Source organism: Trachurus trachurus (genome assembly GCF_905171665.1).
Source record: "Trachurus trachurus genome assembly, chromosome: 19".
Taxonomy (NCBI): Eukaryota; Metazoa; Chordata; class Actinopteri; order Carangiformes; family Carangidae; genus Trachurus; species Trachurus trachurus.
In genome coordinates this window covers 18,739,937-18,761,105 of record NC_139913.1, presented here as the reverse complement: position 1 = coordinate 18,761,105, position 21,169 = coordinate 18,739,937, and the positions used below count along the sequence as shown (strand labels likewise).

Sequence of the window (21,169 nt, the reverse complement as noted above, 5' to 3'; positions counted from 1 at the left end):
CCCAGTCAAAGTTAATACCATCATCCTGATAATTCACACATTTCCATAATAACTCTTAGAAACTTACATTTTATATTCTGACGACCTTTGATTCTGACTTGGCGACTCTGCATGCGGAGCTTTTATTTTGAATGTACATGTCGGATGTGCTCTGTCTCACTTCCTGTACCTTGACGGTTGAGTCTCGCGGCGCTGGGGGCGGAGCTATGGTAACGGCAGTAACGGCAGCCCAGACCGAGCCGAGGCAGCAGCAGCAGCAGCGGAGTAACTCACTCACACCGACCGACGCCCCTCGAGTCGCTTCGTCTCCAGCGGCTTCTTCCAAATGGCAACGACGGCGGACGACCAGCGGGAACCGGCGGACGTCGCTGCGCTGTCGACGCACCAACACCAACACCAGCCGCAGCACCACAACAGCAACAACAACAACAACAATAACAACAACAACAAAGACAGCGAGGCGGCGGGAGAGAGCGCGACCTCCTCCACCGCCTCCAGCTCGACCGACTCCGGCGGCGGCGGCACGGCGGCGGCGCAGAGCATCGGTAACGGCTCGGTCATCAACCCCGGCGGGGGCAACAACGGGAAGTGGGTCCGGCTGAACGTCGGCGGCACCGTGTTCCTCACGACGCGGCAGACCCTCCTCAAGGAGCAAACTTCGTTCCTGTACCGGCTGTGCCAGCAGCAGGACCTGCACTCAGACACGGTGAGCGCCCCGCGGACACTTCAACACCCCGGTAATGTGGCTTCACAGCGGGGGGGAATGACCGCTCAGTCCGGACACAGGCTCTAAGTAGCTGTGTATGTGCTACAGTCTGTAATGAGACTGTGTTTTATTGTTCCCTTTGGCTCGTGAGTTGTCTTGATAATGTGACATCCAATTAATCACTCTACAAGCCAATAGTTAATGTTTATATCAAGATAAGTCTCAAACATGGCTGGTTTTCCTCTGACCTGAAGGTCAGCATTAAACTGACCCCTCTCAGTTTTATATGGCGACTAACTAGTGAGGCACCACATTAACATTTTTATCACATTCCCGTTGTAACTATCAGCCGCCCGTCTGTGACCAGCACTGCACTGTGTTATCCATCTGTTGTAACACAAATCCCTCACAGATGCGTGCATTTGTTGCATCCCTCTAAAATATCTCTCCATGATTTACTTCCATTGGTATGAAAGGTGGATTTGCCCTAACATGGTTAAACGATTTGGCTTGCAATATTGTGTGTGCAGGTCTTGGCATGAATGAACAAAAGCCCATTTGGGTCTTGATGATGATAGAAAGCCAGTGTTTTATCTAATCAGTGATGAATAGAGAAATCATTGTCCCTAACTTGTGCAATATTATGTTTTCATCCACTAAGGATTCATAGCAGCCTCTTCCTGTACTATTGTGTTATCTGTAAATTGCACCGTCCGTACCCCCAAAATCTGTTACTACAACTCTGTTCTTCCCCTGAAATGCAGCCTGTGGCTTCAAATCAGGAGTTGGCAAATGACCAGCTGATGTATATGCAGTGTCGAGCTCTCTCTCTCTCTTTTTCCTGTGTGTGTGTGCGTTTGTCTCTGCATCATTTTGTGGTGTGAATGTAGCTTGAGTCAGATGGATGAACACGTGCCGCCTCTTCTGCGGGGAGCTGCACAGTCAGTAGCTGCTGTACAGCTGGCATCTTATAGGAAGAGAGAGAGATGTGTGTATTATGTGTTTTCCAGTCACATGTAGGCTGCACACACTGTAAGGGCTGACAAGACTCATAAATGATGCATATTTCTATTATACTGCAGCCTTTGATATGCATGTGTGTGTGTGTGACAGTCAAAGGGGCAGGTCGTCCTCGTAGCCTGGACTCCACTGGAAGTTGGCATTTAGTTCCTGTCGGATGAAAACCTCTTGTCTCTAAAATGTCAGCTCTTATAACCACTGTAATTAAATTATCTTTAATAGGGCACAATGGGGAGACAGCGTATGATCATGGAGCGTGTCATCTTATACTGAAAATATAGGGTTTTGTCCTGTATGCCCTTATTATATAACGTACTAGCAAAGAGCTGACAGGAAATGAGGAAAAGAGAAAGAGGGTAATGACATTTAAGAAAGGGCCCTGACCGAAGAGGAATCAGTGATGTTACATGGTGTGTGTCTTAAACCTCTAGGTCACCAGCACACTCCGGAGTTATTGATCTTTAGCTATTAGAGGCTGTAGTTATTAATGGATTGACAGAAATTTAATCTGCTACACTTTTCTTAATAATGGCAAAACATTACTGGGTTGACCTTCTCACAAATGTGAATTATTGCTCTTCTTCAATAATTAACTTCATATCTTCTTGTTTTCTGGACTTTTCTTGGACAAAGTAGGACTATTCAAGGCATCACCATGGGTTTTAGGATTTAAAGGGATAATTCAACATTTTGGCAAATTGGCCCATTGCAATAATCCCTATAGTTTTAGGAGTAGGTTCGTTACCTTTAATTGTCGGTGCAAGCTGTTTTTAGAACGGCGGAGCAGAGCCACGAGCAGCTCAGAGCTACGCTACGGAGGCTTATGGGATTTCTTGGTTTCCCTCATCAAACTCATCAAATACACAATCCAACAGAGTTGTTTTAGAGGTAAATGCATAGACTGCTTGCTGAAAACCTGCCCCTGACGGGAACACGCATCAGCGGTTTTACATGAATTTACCTTGAAAACAACTCTGTCTCGTAACGTTCTGTTATTATCTCACAAAAAAATAATAATATAGGAATTATGGCAATGGGACAATTTGCCAAAATATTGAACTATCCCTTTAAGTGATTGGTGATTTTATACAGCAAAACAGAGAAATGAATGAGTCCAGTGATCAGCAGCATTGCAAAAAGTCATTTGTTACAGCCCTTAAACAGGGTTGAGGAACTGCTTATAGTTAAAGCAGATATCAGTGGAATGTTTTTGTTAATATAAGTCCTAAATAGTCCTATTTTCCGTCAGCAATCACTTACATGAAGTGTTTCAGCCTAAACACGAGTCTCTCCGTCACTCTGCTCTGCTGTAACCCGAGGAGAAAATTTTCCTTGTGGGATACAAGTGTTATCCAATGAGGAGAGAGAACGGCATGAAGGGCTGTGTGTGCAGCCAAGGGATGCGCGTGAATGTGGTGACGTAGCACGAGGACCAATTGATGCCTGACAAGGGCGGGGGCTGCTAACTCATGGTGCGTTCAAAGAAACTCGTACTTTGTGTTTTTCCTTCCTGTGAAGTCATACCAGTTCGATCTGGTACGAGTTCACGGGTCGGAAGTTACAAGTGGCCGTTATAGGGAACTTTCACAGACAACAGGATGGTAAAAACACGAGCTACGGGTTACCTGGAACGCTACCAAGTCGTAGTTGTGACTTGAAGCTGTAACTTACGGTTTCAAAAGCCTGCCTTGAACGCAGCATTAGCCGAAACGGCCGTGAAGCTGATATCTGCTTTAAATAGCTAAACATGAATTCAAAAAAATATAAATATAAAAACCTTTTATCGATGCACCAGTCCTCTTTGAATGGCAACATTATCCTAACTGGTTTGCTGCAGCAGAGATAATGAACCATGGTAAAATTAATGGCAGAATATCTGTCAGTTGATAGATTTATGTCATCCTACCATATACAGTATATTATCATATTGTGAAAACCCTGGTTGCAGATTCTCACAAAGTCACATGGCCAATGCTTTCCAGAAAGATTTCCCTCAGCTGAGGTGACAAAAGCAGAAAGTTAAGAGTTTTTTTTTTTTGCTCCACAACAGCAGCGACTGTTCCCCTGCTGCACCACTAGGCTCTGGTGGAAAGAATATTCCCATGTGACCTTCAGCCGCGACCTGACAGTAGCTCCCTCAGCATCGCCCCAAGACACAGAGTCACACACTGGATCTCTGTGTCTCACACACAAATGCAGACACACACACACGTACACAAACACACCTACAGTACATCTCTTTACTTCTCTTATTCCTCATCACCGTTCTTCCCATCCCTGTCGTCATCGTCCTGTCCTCCCCTCATCCTTGCTCTCAGCAGCTGACTCACTCTGAATGCTTAGCACATGTTTGTCCTTTTCTCGTCCGCACCTTGTATTTCTGCTTTTTTTTTTAAATCGCAAACTCTTCAATCTCAGCAGTAGCAGAAACTTTATTTTCCAGCTGGATTTCAAAAGGCGCCTCACTCTGCTATCTAGGTCAATGTTTGGTACTTATACGTCAATAGATGCATGGCTACAGACCAGGGCTGCAAAATAATCATAATGTGGTCAATATCTAAATATCCAAATCCCATAAATGTTGTGTTGCTACAGAGACGCTGTGGCTAACAAATCATATTCTCAAGATGTAAAGACACGTGACTGTTTAGTGCAAGACCCAACAAAAATCACATCATCAGACAAGTGGAAATTAAAATAAAAATGACCACTCACTTAAATTGCAAACACATATCACTATATCTGCCCATTATACACAATATGATGTTGTGGTGCAGCCCTTGTCTCATTTGTTGCGTGTTCTTTGTTGTCTGTCTATAATGTGTCCCTGAATGTAGTTATATCATGATGATAGTTGCTACTGCTCCCTCATTACTGACACAAGAACAAATTCCTTTATGCTGTACACATAGACTGAGGTTTTGAAAGTGAAGAACAAAACACTGGTGGCCTGAACATCAAGGGTTTTACCAAGCAAAAATAGTGATGCTGCTGAGATCGTCAGATGTAAGCAGGGCTGCACTGTGGAAACCCAAAGGAAAGATTTAGTTTAGTTAGATAATCATTGTGCTGCTGATTCATTCTGTTGTTAACCACAATAATAATGACAGGAGAAATGTGACACAATCACAACCTCATAGTTTTACCTTCAGATGCCTCATGATGAATAGAGACCATGTTCCTCTGAGACAATAATAGCCACTGATCCTAACAGCTGGGAGTGCACACGAGCATGAATGATACAACAGATTGGGCGCACAGTTAACACGGGGCAAAAAATCTGTCACTTATGAATCGGCCATTCTCTAAAAAGGCAACACAGATGCAGATGAATCCTACAGACGTTGATGTTAGCGTCACAGTCGGGCCAACCGGTTCAGGCTGTGTGCTGGAGGTCGGCCACTCAGCCGTATCACTGCATCAGCTGACCGCAGACATCACAGCGCTATAGATAACAACAAACCACCCGAGAATAGCAGATCACCGTCACGATCCCAAACTCTTCAGATCAGTGCGTTATCTCAGAGTGGGGCCTCCTTGACTGAAACAGTTGCACTTTCATGAAAGAAAACAGTGATCTTGAGGGAGAAAATAGCTGGTTTTTCTTTTGTTTAGTCTGTCAACAGCAAAATAAATAGATAATGAGAGAACACCTGCTTACCAATCCCATCAGAAAACCCTGTCATTGAGCTCTGCTGCAAGAAGGGAACCGATAAAATAAACACTTTGCAATAATCCTGTACAAAAATCTAACCTCAAGTGTCCTTGAAGAAGTTCAGCCTGTGTGTTTTCTTCTTTCTGTTTCCACTGAGGAGAAAATCTGTTTTTTTTTTATCTACACTGGAGTCTCCCTCTAATCTGCTGGCATCGGCCTGTCTCTGCTCAGGGGTTCTGGGCTGTTTTTACCCCCCCAACCCCACACACACTGACTGTCTGGCAGTGTATGACTGTTTTAATGAGATTACCGGCACATCAGTCGCCCTGCCCCCTCACCTAGCCGAACCCAGGGCTCTCGGCTGTTAATACGGCCCGAGCTGACTTCACGCCGCCCCAATCCAATTACATTATGTAGCTAAGATTCAGCTTTGATAGCCGGATGATGTGAGCTGTACAGGTGTAGCAGGACCGCCGGTGGCAGACTAACAACATAATCTTATTACAACAGATTTGTAAATCAATAGTTTGATTCATATTAAGTAGCAGGGCGATTGTGCAGTTATGAATGGCCTAGAGTAGGGACTGAAGTTACCATTAGTTTTTCTTTATTTTTTTTTTTGGCTTGTAAACTCAGCATGAATTCCACCAACATGCCCGAACTGGCTTTATTACCTTATCCATGCTGTGTGTGATAGGAGGCATCAGTAGGAACCAGGGATAGTGAAAGATGCCAAGGTTTTTATGGGAATCAACCACGCAGTCTTGTCTGAACTTGTCATTTTGTTGCTTTAAGGGAACTTCTGTCGGGACCACATAATACTTCGATGGGTCCACAAAAAAACGTAAAAACGGGGTCAGGGAAGAGAGCCCACTCATGAACCACACAGGCTGCACGCTGGCATGCACACCCTGATTGACAGGCACACGCTGGCATAATTATGGATTTTTTTTTGATGGTCCACCTGCTCACTGATTTGGCAGCCCACCGCGATTTGTCCTGTATCGCTGATGACCAGTCGCTCCTGGGTGGTGTGTGTGTGTGTGTGTGTGTGAACGCTGCATAGCATGGCAGGCTTGGCAGCAGTCAGCGTTCATATAAAAACCCATCTTAATTAACATTAGCAGGGTAGATCTACCTCCGTACCTCTTGCCTCAACCGGCTGTCACCACTTATCTCTGCAATTTGGTCGACCTCGATTTTTTGGGGGGATTTTTTTTTTCTCTCTTTTTCTTCCGTTACCAGATCCCTACTGCACAGACTTCACTAAATCATGCAGATGAGATGTCGTCAGTGCAGGATGCCCGCGCTCATATCCGGATATTTTGGCTCCGGTTTCATACAGTGGGAGGAATCGGCGACAAGTCATCCATCTTTGTATACATAGGTGTGAAGCTGCAGGATGCCTCCTACATCAAAAATGTCAGCAACTCAGAGAAGTCGATGGTTCAGCCAAACCATCTGCGATGCCGGGAATGATAAATCAGACCTGTCCCTATTAGCAGTCACACTCGTGTCCAGGGTTTTCTCACATCTGACCCCCTTTTAGCTCAGAGTAACGTGGGCAGGCCCGTATGTTACTATTGCATAGTCACAATGCAGATCCAAATCAGTCAGGCAGCGCTCCACTCTGTAAAAGCCATTTTGATAGAAAGCTGGTAATTAAATGTGGCTCATTGTAAAAACCATCTGTCTGGTCAGTCTGATGAAGAAGTTCATTAACACAGATGCAAAGCAACTCTGTGCTGAGTTTAAAATGTGCAGTTTTGAAGAAAACTGTGGCGACTTGGTGCTCTAACCCGTGCCACAAAGAAGTCCTGAGCTTTGACTTCCCACCTCGAAAATACCTAAATATTTATTTTAATCCTTGAGAAAGGGAATTAAATATTTTTTCAAGGTGATCCTGTCAGAATTATAGAATTAGTCTGGATTGGAAATGAATTTGATGAACAACTGCCTTTATTTCTGTTGAATCTGTCTCTAGTCCTAATTGCAAATTATTTCCAAAAGAAGCTTCAGAGTTGTAGAGGAAGTGGTCAAATCGTGTGTGTGTGTATGTTAAGTCAACAAGGTTTTTGTTTTGCTATCGACTGTTTCGGCCAGGTGTACTCACCTGTTCAGGGTGATGTTGTTGTGAAGTTGCATCCAATTTCCCTGAACAAATTCTCTGTCAACTATTAACTCACCTCAGTCGTCCCTGTCCTTTTCACAACTGTAGATATTATCTCATCAACAGAGTACAGCTACGCATTGAATCCAAAACATGACAAGGACCTCTTCAACTCTGACCCACATATATAATATCACACTCTTTAAGCAACATGTAGCTTCAGGAAAGTGCTAAAACGAGCAGATGTAACATACAGCGGGGAAAATAAGTATTGAACACGTCAACATTTTTCTCAGAAAATATATTTCTAATAGAGCTATTGACATGAAATTTTCACCAGATGTCGGCATCAACCCAAGTAATGCACACATACAAAGAAATCCGAACATTAATGTCCATAAATTAAGTTATGTGTAATAAAGTGAAATGACACAGGGAATAAGTATTGAACACATGAAGAAAAGGAAGGGCAAAAAGGTATGGAAAGCCAAGAAAGCAGCTGGAGTTTGTCAGTATTTAGAATGTAATCCTGTCTCCTATCAGTGCAAAGTAATATCTGCTGGTTTAGTCCTGATTGATGCCTTTTAAAAAGGTTTCTCACCACCAAGGTGTCAGACAATAAGTATTGCATGATGGGCAATGGCAAAGAGCTGTCTAAGAGCTGTCTAAAGACCTACGCAACCAAAGATTTCAGACAGAAGAGTCAAAACAATAATCAGAAGGGTTCCCTAACAGTCCAGGACACTGGTGGAGAGCTTCAGAAAGACCTGGAATCAGCAGGTACAGTTGTTTCATAGAAAACAATAAGTAATGCACTCAACTGCCATGGCCTCCATGCACACACACCATGCAAGACATGGAGGCCATGGCAGTTGAGTGCATTACTTATTGTTTTCTATGAAACAACTGTACCTGCTGATTCCAGGTCTTTCTGAAGCTCTCCACCAGTGTCCTGGACTGTTAGGGAACCCTTCTGATTATTGTTTTGACTCTTCTGTCTGAAATCTTTGGTTGCGTAGGTCTTTAGACAGCTCTTAGACAGCTCTTTGCCATTGCCCATCATGCAATACTTATTGTCTGACACCTTGGTGGTGAGAAACCTTTTTAAAAGGCATCAATCAGGACTAAACCAGCAGATATTACTTTGCACTGATAGGAGACAGGATTGCATTCTAAATACTGACAAACTCCAGCTGCTTTCTTGGCTTTCCATACCTTTTTGCCCCTCCTTTTCTTCATGTGTTCAATACTTATTCCCTGTGTCATTTCACTTTATTACACATAACTTAATTTATGGACATTAATGTTCGGATTTCTTTGTATGTGTGCATTACTTGGGTTGATGCCGACATCTGGTGAAAATTTCATGTCAATAGCTCTATTAGAAATATATTTTCTGAGAAAAATGTTGACGTGTTCAATACTTATTTTCCCCGCTGTATGTGCTTGATGCAGTCATGTAGGAAATTCACTTTAGTGAATGGAGAGAAATGTTTGGGTGGATTGAAAGAAAGTTTACCAAGAAACAAAATGAAATGCTCACATGGACATTGTTATGTTGTGTTATTATTCAGTGTGCAGGGCAGAGAGGAGAAAAAGACGAGCTAGAGTGGAAGGTGACGGGAAGAAACTTGCCTGCTGAAATCAGCCAATTGATGAATAATGTAGTATTGTGATGAAGCCCATCAAACGATTAATTCAAAGTCAATGTCCTGCAGCTGCAAACGGGTCCATCACAGTGAATAACTACTGATTCGGTGCGTGTGTGTGCATGTGTGTGTTGGTGAGAGAGAGATACCACGGCTCTGACACATCCAGGAAGCTTCTCCCCAGCGCTGTCATGCCCACACTGTCAAGTCAAGTCACGTCGATGAGGCGTCGGTCTGTCCTCCACCGCAGCTCTGTGTCTGTGTGTGTGTATCAGTCTTTGCTCTCTGCTGCAGTCACAGCCCCTCCACACGCTAATCACTGTGATTTTCAGAGCACACACACACACACACACACACACACACACACACACACACACACACACACACACACACACAGTGCTGTGTCGATACAAGCTGTCTCCATATCCCATCCCTTCATCCCATCCTCTATCCTCTCACACACACACACACACACACACACATGCACTGATATCCCATGTGTCCTCCTCATCCTCCGCCTGTATGGCACCGTCCCTTTACGCTCCTCCTGTGGCTTGTAAGGACAAGTGCGCCTGCCTTTCATCTCTAATTAGGGGATGTCAGGAGAACTGATGCTCAGACACTGATCTGAAGATGTGTGGTGTTTTTCTACTGTACCCAAGATGTCGAAGGCACTGGAGATGTGATTCTCCTTGATCTGGAAAGAGCAGTATAATAACATCAAAATCCAGGAGAAAGCAGGCATAGTGATGAACAATAACAACAACACGTAGAATGACATCGACAAGTCTGGGTGCAGCTAGCCGGCTACCGTTTCACCGCGATTTATGCAAAACAACAAACACTGATGGTTGGAGATATTTGCATTTGATGTGAATCATCAGGGAAAATGTATAGACATTAGGGATGTGAACGTGTACGAAAATATGTACACGTGTACACTGTGCATTTTTTTTCGTGTACACGTGTACACGCTTCAGGACCGCTATAGGTTGCTATAGCCTTATTTTTGTTTAGTCTGATATGTGCAGCCGGTGACACTGCAGCCACCGTGCCGGTGTTACACCGGAGCGGAGGAGACCGGACGGCGGATTCGTCCCGCCCCCCCGACACGCACCGCACCGTAACTGGAGAGATCTGCCCGGTGAGCGTTCAGAGTCGACCCCCCGTACCCCCCCCCCCCCCCCCCCCCCTCGGTCTCGCTGACCTCCACCCTTCCTGATCCGCTGCAAGTTGCCAGAGCCCCGCGAAGCCCAGTCTCTCCCTCCTCTCCTACACTTCAGCACCTGTCCTGGGCTACAGCTTGGCTCGCTCCACCGTCCTTTATTTTTGAAGTATAACTAATAATAATGCACCGTACTGCCTAACCATACACACGTATGAGTGATCAGAACAGTAAATTGTTTACGCTACTTTTAAAAGGAGTAAGTCATTTAAAACGAGGAGCGAGCCGAGCCGACACTGTGCAGCCCAGGACAGGTGCTGAAGTGCGGATGAGAGGAGTGTACAGACCGGGCAGGAGCAACCAGCCCAGAGGCGTCTCGTCAGTCCTCGGCCGTCTTCAATGTCTCGAGACACCCCTTTCAATCCGTTTAAGGTTATTTGTTTGTGTTTAGGGAGGCTATATTTGTATAGAATATTTTTTGGCAACCAGAAAAGCAATGTCTGACCCGGCGTTTATTTCGGATGGGCGTTTACTCGGTGGCGGCGCCATCACACTCGCTCGCAAAAAAAAAAAAAGAAAGGAAAAAAAAAACTCACTCACGCACATTTTGTCTGGAGGAGGGAAGCGCGTCACAGCATAATTTTTATTAAATCATAGTTTTCTCTAAATTAAGACAGTGTGAGGGACTATTTTTAACCCAGCCCCCCAAAATGTACGCTATGTAAAAAAATAAAAAATAAAAAAATAATAATTGCGTGTATCGTTTAGGGATTTTTTACTAAACGTTTACAGTTTCATTCCGTGTAAACGTTTACACGTGTACACAGTCACACCCCTAATAGACATCCTCAAAGCCAGTAAGCAAACAGTGTCACAGAACATTTGAATTGACCGGAAGAAATACCTCAAACTCATCTAACCAGTTCAGAGACAACAACGTAGGCTAGATCTGTTCACATTGGTTTATCGGTCTGTCTGTCACCTCGTTATAGTCAGTTTGATTATTAGTATTTGATTTCTTGCACACATGCTCGTGTTGGTTCACTGTGCAGCGAAGTTTGCATGTTAGTCGTGATTTTTTTTTTTCTTTTGAGGCCCTTGTTACTGTTATCTTATTTCAAATTAGTGATTTAGTTAATCTGGTTGCACCATTAAAACCAAAAAATATACGTAAGGACTAAAGTGAGGTCTGCTTGTTGTGAACATCTGTGCCGCATCTGTGTAAACAGGAAGTCACAAGCTGTAGTATATCTAACGCGTCGTCATTTTAGGTAGGTTGTGTTATTTAAGTGAAAGGTTATTAAGTGAGATGTGTCATCAGTTAAACAAGTCGTCTGAGTCTCTTTATTAGTAAAGTTTGTTCAGTTCGCTACGCAGCAGTTTAACCAGCCACTGGGTGTTTTAATCCAGGGGTGAGTAAATGACCACCTGGTCAACACTTAGGTTCTTAATGGGCAAAGTTTGAACAAGTTATGGTGAAAGACAGTGATGATTGGCCCATTAGGATCCTCCCAGCAAACACCAAATCTGAAGGTGCTCTGGTTAGAAAAGCCACGACTCAGAGTCACATCACGGCTGCTACCACCATCAGAAGACGAGGAGGAGCAAGTGACTGACAGACAAGTCTTACCTGTCTGTAATCATCTTATTTATTTACACAGCTGTACTGTAAGCGTGGAGCACTCAGGTCGATGGTAGCTACTGATAATATTTCAGTCCTAAATGAACAAACGTGGATTTGCATAAACACCCTCAAAGTCCATTAAAGCCTGTTACATATTTGAAAGCAGCTGTAGATGCTGAGCTGGTCCCTGCAGCAGCCAATAGACACACCACCAGACTGGATCAGATACACCGGCAGGATTTTTTATGTGGATTCAGTCTTTGAGGTCATCACAGTTACAGTTACAGTTAGCAGTGCTGTCCATGTTAAAGGGATAGTTCAATATTTTGCAATTGCAAATTGGCAAGTTTCAGGAGTAGGTTCGTTACCTTTAATTGCCAGTGCAAACTATTTTTAGAATGGTGGAGCAGAGTCGCGAGCTGCTCAGAGCTACGCTACGGAGGCTAATGGGATTTCTTGGTTTCCCTCATCAAACTCATCAAATACACAATCCAACAACTCCAAAACGCTCTCGTGGACAAGTTGTGACCTGCACATTCACCATGCTATGAGATAACGCAACGTTACGAGACAGAGTTGTTTTAGAGGCAAATGCAGAGACGGGAATGCGCATCAGCGTTTTGCATGAATTTACCTCGAAAAACACCTCCGTCTTGTAACGTTCTGTTATTATCTCATAGCGTGGTGAATGTGCAGGTCACAACTTGTCCACCAGAGCATTTTGGAGTTTTCGGATTGTTTATTTGATGATCCCATCCCATTAGCCTCCGTAGCGTAGCTCTGAGCAGCTCGCAGCTCTGCTCCCCCGTTCTGAAAATAGTAGGGCTGACCCAAAAAAATCGAAGCTTCGTTTGTTGCCATGGTAATCGATCATGAAGTCTGTGATCGTTTTTTTTTTTTTTTGACACCTGTTCTCATGGGCAATTGTTACATTAAAATGAGTAGGCTACTTGGCATCCTGGAAACCTGCCTGATTTTGGAGATATGCAGTGTTTGTTTGCCATTACTTTCATTATTTCCGTGATCGCGCAACCCCCCCCCACGGTCAGATGTTACGGTCGCGCCGCCCCTCCCCCCGTCAGACGTAAGGGTCGCGCACCCCCGACCATCGAAGCTTCGATTTTGATCGATTTTATGTCCACGAAGCTATTTTCTAGGGCTGTCCTGATTATCATATTTTGATAATCGGGACAGCCCTAGAAAATAGCTTGCACCGACAATTAAAGGTAACAAACCTGCTCCTAAAACTATAGGGATTATGGCAATGGGCCAATTTGCCAGAAATGTTGAACTATCCCTTTAATAGAAGTGCTTACATACATCTGTACCAGATGCTGCTGGAGGCTACGTTTGTCCATTGGCGTTTCAGCAAACAGGATCTTCTCTATGAAGCTCAACATCTTCCTGCTCTCTTCCCTCTGTGTGTGTCTATTTTTCTTTCCAAACTAACACTGCGGCTCAAAATTTTAATGAAAGTGCCACCGGGCAAATGGTGGTTGTTGGTTGAGGAAAGACTTTGGTGGCTGCATGTGTTGGAGGAGGAAGTAGGAAATAGAAGTGTGCAGGAAATCATGTTGTTAATCTTCTACTGATCTGAGTTCAGGTTGGTGTGAAGCAGGTGAAGTGAATTCTGGGACTTACCAGTCTGAATCAGAGAGTCAGGTTGTGTCTATATCGTAACTCACTGTCGGTTGTCCTGCTTCTTTCTCTACAACCCACTGAACCATGTGTTAATGATAAGTATTCAGTACATGCAAGCGAAGCGATTTAACCTTTATACAGTTCCCAACCATTCCCCCTCTCTCTCCACTATCTCCGTCTCTTTGCTTGAATCTCCTAAAGGCTTGAATGTTTTTGATTGGATTTCTCCAGCAGTGGTTCTTTTGTGAAACCAGCTCTAAAAGGGGACTCTGCTTCGAGCAATCATCACGAGGAGAAGCAGGGGGAGGTTGTGTGTGTGTCTTTGTGTGTGTGCAATGTGCATGTGTATATGTTGGAGGGGTAGTAGTCATGACATAACAGTCATAACAGCCAGGCAGCCTTGGCAGAAGTAGCCTGGAGGTGGTAGAGAAGCAGGCTGTCGAGTCGACACACGTGTGGTAAAAGTCACCAGCAAATGCTGCCGACTGCTAGAAACCAGTAGCGTCTTTGTCCAGCTACATAAAACTGCTGTGGCAGGACAATCTCAAGGGAAACGCAGATGGCAGCATTGGATTTGGCAGCAGGAAGCAACACAGCCTGATGAAAAATGAGGAGAAACAGGACAGCTAGTAAACCTGTAGATAGTATAGCTAGTTTTTTCTCTTCAAGGAAAACAGAGCACCACATGATTTTAATATCAACAGAATTTCTATCCTTTGGGGGACTTTTATTTTGAAGGAAAAAGCCATTCGCAATGAGTGTTTCTTCTGTACATCTGGCCTGGGCAGCCAGTACTGCATACTTAGGATGGAAATAGCCAACCAGGATGTTTTTTTTTTCTCCAGCTAGCGAGCTTTCATGTCTAAAAATAGTCAGTATATTACAAAAGGGGCTCATTGCTTGTGGAAGAAACATAAAAGTAGCCAAGGACATGTCTAGATGAATGAGTACTGTAACCTTTAATGCAATAACAATGCACTCAAAAATACCCTCGATCAGGGCAGAAGACAAGTCTCCATATTAAACATAATAATTGACCTCATGTCAGTTTTGGGATGTGCTGATGCTTTACCATAGTGTTTTATTTGTCTTTCTCTTTACTTCCTCCTCTGTAACAGGACGAGACGGGGGCCTATGTGATCGACAGAGACCCCACCTACTTCGGTCCCATCCTCAACTACTTGCGGCATGGCAAACTGGTCTACAACAAGGAGCTGGCCGAAGAAGGTCTCATACTTTAACTCTACTCAGACAGTCATGGGTGCAGGAGTTTGTTTACTTTGTGGTCTGGTAGAAAATACTGTGTGCCTCCCTGTGATGTTGTTGCTCCTTGAATCTCTCTGGGCACTTAAAGTTTCTAGTTTGGCTGGTAGATGTAAAAAAGTAACTGTATATACAGATAAATATTGCTGTATACTACTATACTTTGATATGTTGAACACTTCAGCTCGCACCGATGAATGGTGCTGCAGTGTTCAGCGTTCAGCAGCTGAGTGGTGTTCTTCTGTTGCGACAAGGTGTCCTGGAGGAGGCCGAGTTTTACAACATCACACCGCTCATCAAACTGATCAAGGAGAGGATCGTGGAGAGAGACTCCAAAGCCACACAGGTATGAACAGAACCAGGTCCAAGTGTTTTTATCCTCGAGTATGTTATGTTTTCAGGCTCTGTGTCCATCTATTAGTTTGAAGCACACGTTCAGTAAACCTGAAGTTTGGTGGTCAGAGTTCAAATGTTAAAGGGATAGTTCAACATTTTGTCAAATTGGTCCATTGCCATAATCCCCGTAGTTTTAGCAGTAGGTTTGTTACCTTTAATTGTTGGTGCAAGCTGTTTTTAGAACGGCAGAGCAGAGCCATGAGCTGCTCGGAGCTACGCTACGGAGGCTAATGGGATTTCTTGGTTTCCCTCATCAAACTCATCAAATACACAATTCAACAACTCCAAAACGCTCTTGTGGACAAGTTGTGACCTGCACATTCACCACGCTAAGAGATAATAATGGAACAAGTTGTTTTCGAGGTATTTGAGGAGTTTGATGAGGGAAACCAAGAAATCCCATTAACCTCCGTAGCTTGCACCGACAATTAAAGGTAATGAACCTATTCCTAAAACTATAGGGATTATGGCAATGAGCCAATTTGCCAAAATGTTAAACTATCCCTTTATGGTTAATGTGACTTCACAGAACACATTTTTGGCCTTAATCCAATAATTCTTAAAAGGATGAAGTGATAAGGACACTATAATGTTCTTCAAATTATTTAACTTGAAGAATAGATGGGGATTATGAGCATATGTCCTTCAACCTGACCGGTCGGCAAAATCACACAACTAGTTCTGATGAAGGAGCTGCTGCTTCACTCTGAGCTGTCGGGTGTACAAACAAATCCAGTACATCATGTAAAGATAATATTTTTAAACCATGTTACATTGCATCTGGCAGTTCTAATATGCACCGTGCTAAAGCTTGTCAAAACAGACACACGAACATACTGCACACACACACGCACAGCATTATGTTTCTGCTTTGCCTTTCAGTCATTTTCTCTTTGTCAGTGATTTCACCCTCCTGTGCTTCTCTACAGAGAGAGCCCTGCTGTGTATCAGGCTCCTCTCTGCTTTCTTTTCTTGTCTCAGGATGGTTGCACACACTCTTACATAATCCCACTGCCCTCTCCTACATACGCCCACTCTCCCTGCGTCCTACTGTACATAACTGGACCGGCTGTCATTTGCCTGCAGTTAAATATTGTGCAAAAGAATAAGAGAAGTGGAGCTTTTGTAGCAAATCTACAGGCACATACTTGTTTCTTCTCTGCTTGCTGTCGTGTTGCAAAGGGTTAGTGGAGACAGATAAATATATCTGCCAGAAGTGACCTATGATCAGCTTTGTGAGGGTTCATTGACCGGATGGCATCTGGTCATTGAGCGCCTGCTTTGTTATTTTTGGTCCTTGCAGTTTTATTAAACCCTCTTAGCCAATTATAGTCAAGTACTATCAAATTAAATTGCAACATGCAGTAGTAGGAGAAGCTGACTGGTATGTTTGTACACTCCAATACTAACATCAGAGTAGCTGATGAATCAAAGTTGAGTCATTTGTTTTTCTTTTATTTCTCTCTCTGAAGTTAGCCTCCTTCTCATCCCTCCATCTCTTGCTCTCTCTCTCCCCCCAGCAGGTGCCCCCCAAGCACGTCTACCGGGTGTTGCAGTGTCAGGAGGAGGAGCTCACCCAGATGGTCTCCACGATGTCGGACGGCTGGAAGTTTGAGCAGGTCAGCGTGCGCGCCTGCAGAAAGCCCCGCACCGGACTGCTCTGGACTGTGGGTTGGACTCACGCTGCTGCTGACCCTTTAATCTTGACCCTTGGCCTGACCCCTTTGGCCCTGACCTGAGCCCTGCTACTGTATCTGCACTCCCCAAATGAGTTCAAGACTTCCTGGCTAAAGTAGATTCTGCCTCCGAAAATCACAATTTATTAACCACTATCATTAGCTCATGAATCTAGTGAGACCACGAGAGCTTTAATTACAGATGGTTCCTCTTGTGAAAACAAAAAGATGTTTGGCAGCACAGTCAGATAAGATCCGTCCCCTGCAAAGTTAAAATCATTACAACAGTGGTTGTGTGGGTGCAGCCTGGAAAACGAATAATGTCGCTTTATTCTAGTTTAAACAAATGACTATGCACATTCTGATGGTTTTTTATATGAATGCAGCAGTTGAGCATTTTGATTCGATGTGATTTTTGGCCCAAACAAAACAAGGGGATTTTAGAGAGATTATAGAGCTGCAAAAATAAGACAGTTAGGAAAAAAAAGCATTTGAAAATCGAAAAGATCTGTTAATCACATTTTAGTGATTAATTGGCTAAGTGAGAAAATTGTTAATAGCAATACAAGAACATAACTGGCACATTGATAATGACGGTTGTTAGTCGCGGCCCCGCACGTGTCGCAAAAAATCAAAAGTTTGTAGCTTCAGATGAGTATTTACTTTCACATTGTCTATGTTCTGTCAGGAACAAGCAGCACACCAACTCCAGTGTGAACACATTAAAAGAGTATTGACCTGGAATGGCAGAAATAGGCAGCAGTCCTTCAGCCTCCTGAGTTGTGAGACTTTAATTTATTAATGGTTTCTCCATTAGTGAGTCTTAATAGTTGAGCCTGTCCACACTGTAGCCTAGAAGTCCCATTTAGACCCCCCAGCCCCTTCCACCTCCACCTCCACTGCTTTGGCACTGCATGCTGCACAGCTCTCTTATGATTTCCTGCAGACGCTGACCCACAGTTGTTTTGCTGTTCCCACCAGTTAAAGATGCTTCTTGTTGAGTCCGGGCTGTCCGCTCTGCTGCTCCCCACCACCACCACCACCATGCATGAGCACAGAACTCTTTCCCGGCTTTATTATGGGACGTCAGCTCCTCCCACTGTCTCTGTTTTTCTCTGCTGTACTCCCTGATCCTCCCTGACACTCACTCGCTCTGTCTCTGTCCCTCTCTCCTCTGTTTATCTTTCTGCATCCATGTCCGTCTCGCTTTTCTAGATGGTGAACATCGGCTCGTCGTACAGCTACGGCACAGAAGACCAGGCGGAGTTTCTGTGTGTCGTATCCAAGGAGCTTCACACGCCAGGATCCGGACTGGGTACAGAGCAGAGCCACAAAACTAAGGTACAACTCCTGTTTTCTCTCAAACACACACACACACAAATATGCTCAAAGACTTGCTACAGGATCAAGGTGTTGGGCTGTGTGTCCCTGTGTGGTCCTTTCCTCTTTTTGTATGTGTTATTTCTGTTTTGTTGTGGTGTGTGTGCATGTGTGTGAGGGAGGAGGGGGGTATCTCCCCTCATTGAAGCGGATGTGAGTGTGCTTTGATCCTGCTCTCTCCACTGAAAGCTCCAAATGTCACTCGCCTCGAAATGTCATTCACAAACACATTCACTCCATCATTCACACAGCTCTCCCTCCTCTTTCCTGCTATTATCGATCTCTCACTTTGTCCTCCTGTCTATCACTCTCACTATCAGTCTATCCTCTGTCTCTTTCCTCTGGATATATAGATATATATCTGTCTCTGTACTTACTTCTGAGCCTCTCACTGTCCACTCACTGACACTCATCAGTATGTTCATTTTTTGTCGTTTTCTGTCTTTTTGTTTTTGTTTGTTTCTTTTCTTTTGTGTTTTTCCCCCCCTCCGCCCTTCATGCTGAATCAAGCCGCCGGAGATGCAGGAGGAGGAAGCAGCGAAGGAGGAGGAGGAGGAGGAGGAGGGAGGGAGAGATACCACACCAAATGAGTGGCTTAGAGAATGAGGGAGTCATGTTTCTTTGTTCCAAAGAAAGGCGGGAATGGGTGAGGAACTGTGCGATAGATGTGTTAGTGGGTAGACCTCATAGATTTTAGTGTGTGTGTGTGTGTGTGTGCGTTTGAGAGAGAGTGATCCGGGGTGTTTCATGTCACTGCACTGAGTTTGACCTCTAAGCCGTCTCCATGTCTCTGCAGCTCAAATGAGACTTTGTGTGTAACTCGTGGCTTTGAGACACATGGGAAATGTTGTTTCTTTTCCAGCAAAAACTCATAATTCATCTGTGTTAAAGGAGACATATTATGCCCCCTTTCCACAAATTAGAATAGTTCCCAAGTGACTTAAAGACATATCTGTGACATGCTTTGGTCAAAATACCCCGAGGATCAAACATCACAGCTCTTTTCATCCGCTCTAAACAGCTCTGTTCAGAACGGCTGGTTTCAGTGCCTGTCCCTTTAAATGCAAATGAAGCACTGCTGGCACCGCCCCTTCTACCGGTCCCAGGTAGGGGTGGGGTTATGCAAATTTGAAGCTTAGTTACATCACTGGAAGACAACTGAGGGAACAGCTTGTAAAACCACGTGGATTTCAACCTAGGGAGCATGCACATTACAGATTGTTTTGTCAACTCTCACATTTTGGGGGCCGGAAGGCAAGACAAACACCCAAATATATGTTAAAGAACCTTCAAAAAAATTATATTTCCATAATATGTCTCCTTTAAAATGATGCTGTAATGGGGTTTGACCCTCCAGTAGACAGTAAGAGTAGAAATGCTCTGACAAAATACCTGAGCTAGCCAACACTAACTACTGTAGATGTGCTATCTTAGGAAGGGGCGGGGCTTCAGGTGCTGGTATTTGCGACATCAAAGTAACATCAGCATCATTTTAGGTTGATGATGACCATGAGCTGCAGTCCTCAGCAGCTTTACTGTGCTTTTATTTTGAAGGTCTAGATGTGTATTATCTTGTTTGCTCAGTACAGGATTGAAAATATCTTTACAGCATTTTAAATATGAACATGAAGAAAGTTAAAAATAAAACAACGACGTAGAGTGTAGGAAATGTGGACAATTCCAAGATAATTTCATGAAAGATGACAGTGACGTTATTTCCCAGTCCCTCCGATGATGTCGGTCCTGTTGGCTGCATAGAGAAAAAAGACTCACTGTTTTTCCAGTCGACCCTGCAGTCCTGACACCGTGAGACCGTGTATTGATGATCTCTGCTAATGACCCAGACTGAGCTGAAACGACCACCACCATCTTTTCCCCCCGCTAGCAGACGTGTCCTCTGTTGATCAGAGATGGCACTGAAATGAAAGCTGTGTGTCCGTGTACATGCTCAGTCTGGTCCATCAGTGACCCGACACATCCTCACAGATATTGATTGTGCGCTGTGTTTCTATGGGATCTCATTACCAGCGCTGTGACATGAAATATCCCTGACCTTTCAGTGCAGCAGTAGTGTTAGATGTCCTTCTCGGTGTGTGTACATGCTGTAAATACAGTCTAAGTGTAGAGTCACACACAGATACACCTACGACGACATAACGCGCACCCACAGAGACATTTAAACATACATTCAAGTAAATCTCAGGGGCAAACACACATAAAGTAATAAGTGGTTAAAACATGGCTGTGTATGTTTTTGTTGATGTTCCCAGACATTATGCATGTTGGTGAAGTCATTCTGCACCCATTCTGTCACCATTGTCATCACCATTGTCACCATCATCACAGCCAAACTTAGACTGTATACAGTGTTTGTTTTGTTTTCTTTCTTTATTTTCTTTTAGATTGTTATAAATCTGCAATTCCTAATGTTTTTTTGTTTTTTGTTTTTCATTTCACAGCTTTTCCAGATTCATGGGTCCCGGATGTAAAAGCTACAAGAATTTTAAGTTATTTTTTTCTAGGCTTACTACGACATTCTACGACATTTGTGTGTTGTGTCAATGGACGGTCATCGAAACAGATTTGTAGCGCTGTTATCAGTTCATTGACAGAATGATTACCAGGTAACCAAAAAGGAAAAACAAAACAAAAAAAAACTAAATTACAGTCAATTGCAGCAAATTCAGTTTTCAGTGAAACTGATTTTATCAGTAGAAATAATCATGTGTGCAGACGTTGTGTTGCAATAGTGGAGCTTAGTAAATTATAACCAAAGATCCAGATTGAAACTGTCTGAACCAAGGTGCTTAACCAAAATATGACGGAGGACATACAGACCTGCCTGAAGAAAAATTGACAAGTTGCTGCGTAGCAATGACCTGTG

The 21,169-nt window shown here is 43.9% G+C and overlaps 1 protein-coding gene across 4 annotated transcripts; it reads left to right on the top strand.

Annotated features, from left to right (window-relative positions):
* Positions 1-250: 250 nt before the first annotated feature.
* On the top strand, positions 251-20,947 carry kctd17 (potassium channel tetramerization domain containing 17). 4 transcript variants are annotated; one of them, XM_083993801.1, is made up of 7 exons: positions 251-706; positions 14,689-14,797; positions 15,088-15,179; positions 16,753-16,848; positions 18,121-18,246; positions 18,796-18,931; positions 20,745-20,947. In XM_083993801.1, the coding sequence occupies exons 1-6, from the start codon at positions 326-328 to the stop codon at positions 18,889-18,891; spliced, it is 900 nt and encodes a 299-aa protein (XP_083849927.1). In that variant the 5' UTR covers positions 251-325; the 3' UTR covers positions 18,892-18,931; positions 20,745-20,947. The 4 variants fall into 4 exon arrangements, with proteins under 4 accessions (XP_083849927.1, XP_083849925.1, XP_083849926.1 ...); XM_083993799.1 differs by having other exon boundaries at positions 16,753-16,896; XM_083993800.1 differs by having other exon boundaries at positions 16,750-16,848.
* Positions 20,948-21,169: the final 222 nt, after the last annotated feature.

Bases quoted from the DNA above. Each gene is read 5' to 3' on its own strand.
- kctd17 (XM_083993798.1), top strand. From the start codon at position 326: ATGGCAACGACGGCGGACGACCAGCGGGAACCGGCGGACGTCGCTGCG. The intron at 14,798-15,087 runs GTCTCATACTTT...TGTTGCGACAAG, and splicing joins CAAGGAGCTGGCCGAAGAAG to GTGTCCTGGAGGAGGCCGAG. The intron at 15,180-16,749 runs GTATGAACAGAA...CTCTCCCCCCAG, and splicing joins GAGACTCCAAAGCCACACAG to CAGGTGCCCCCCAAGCACGT.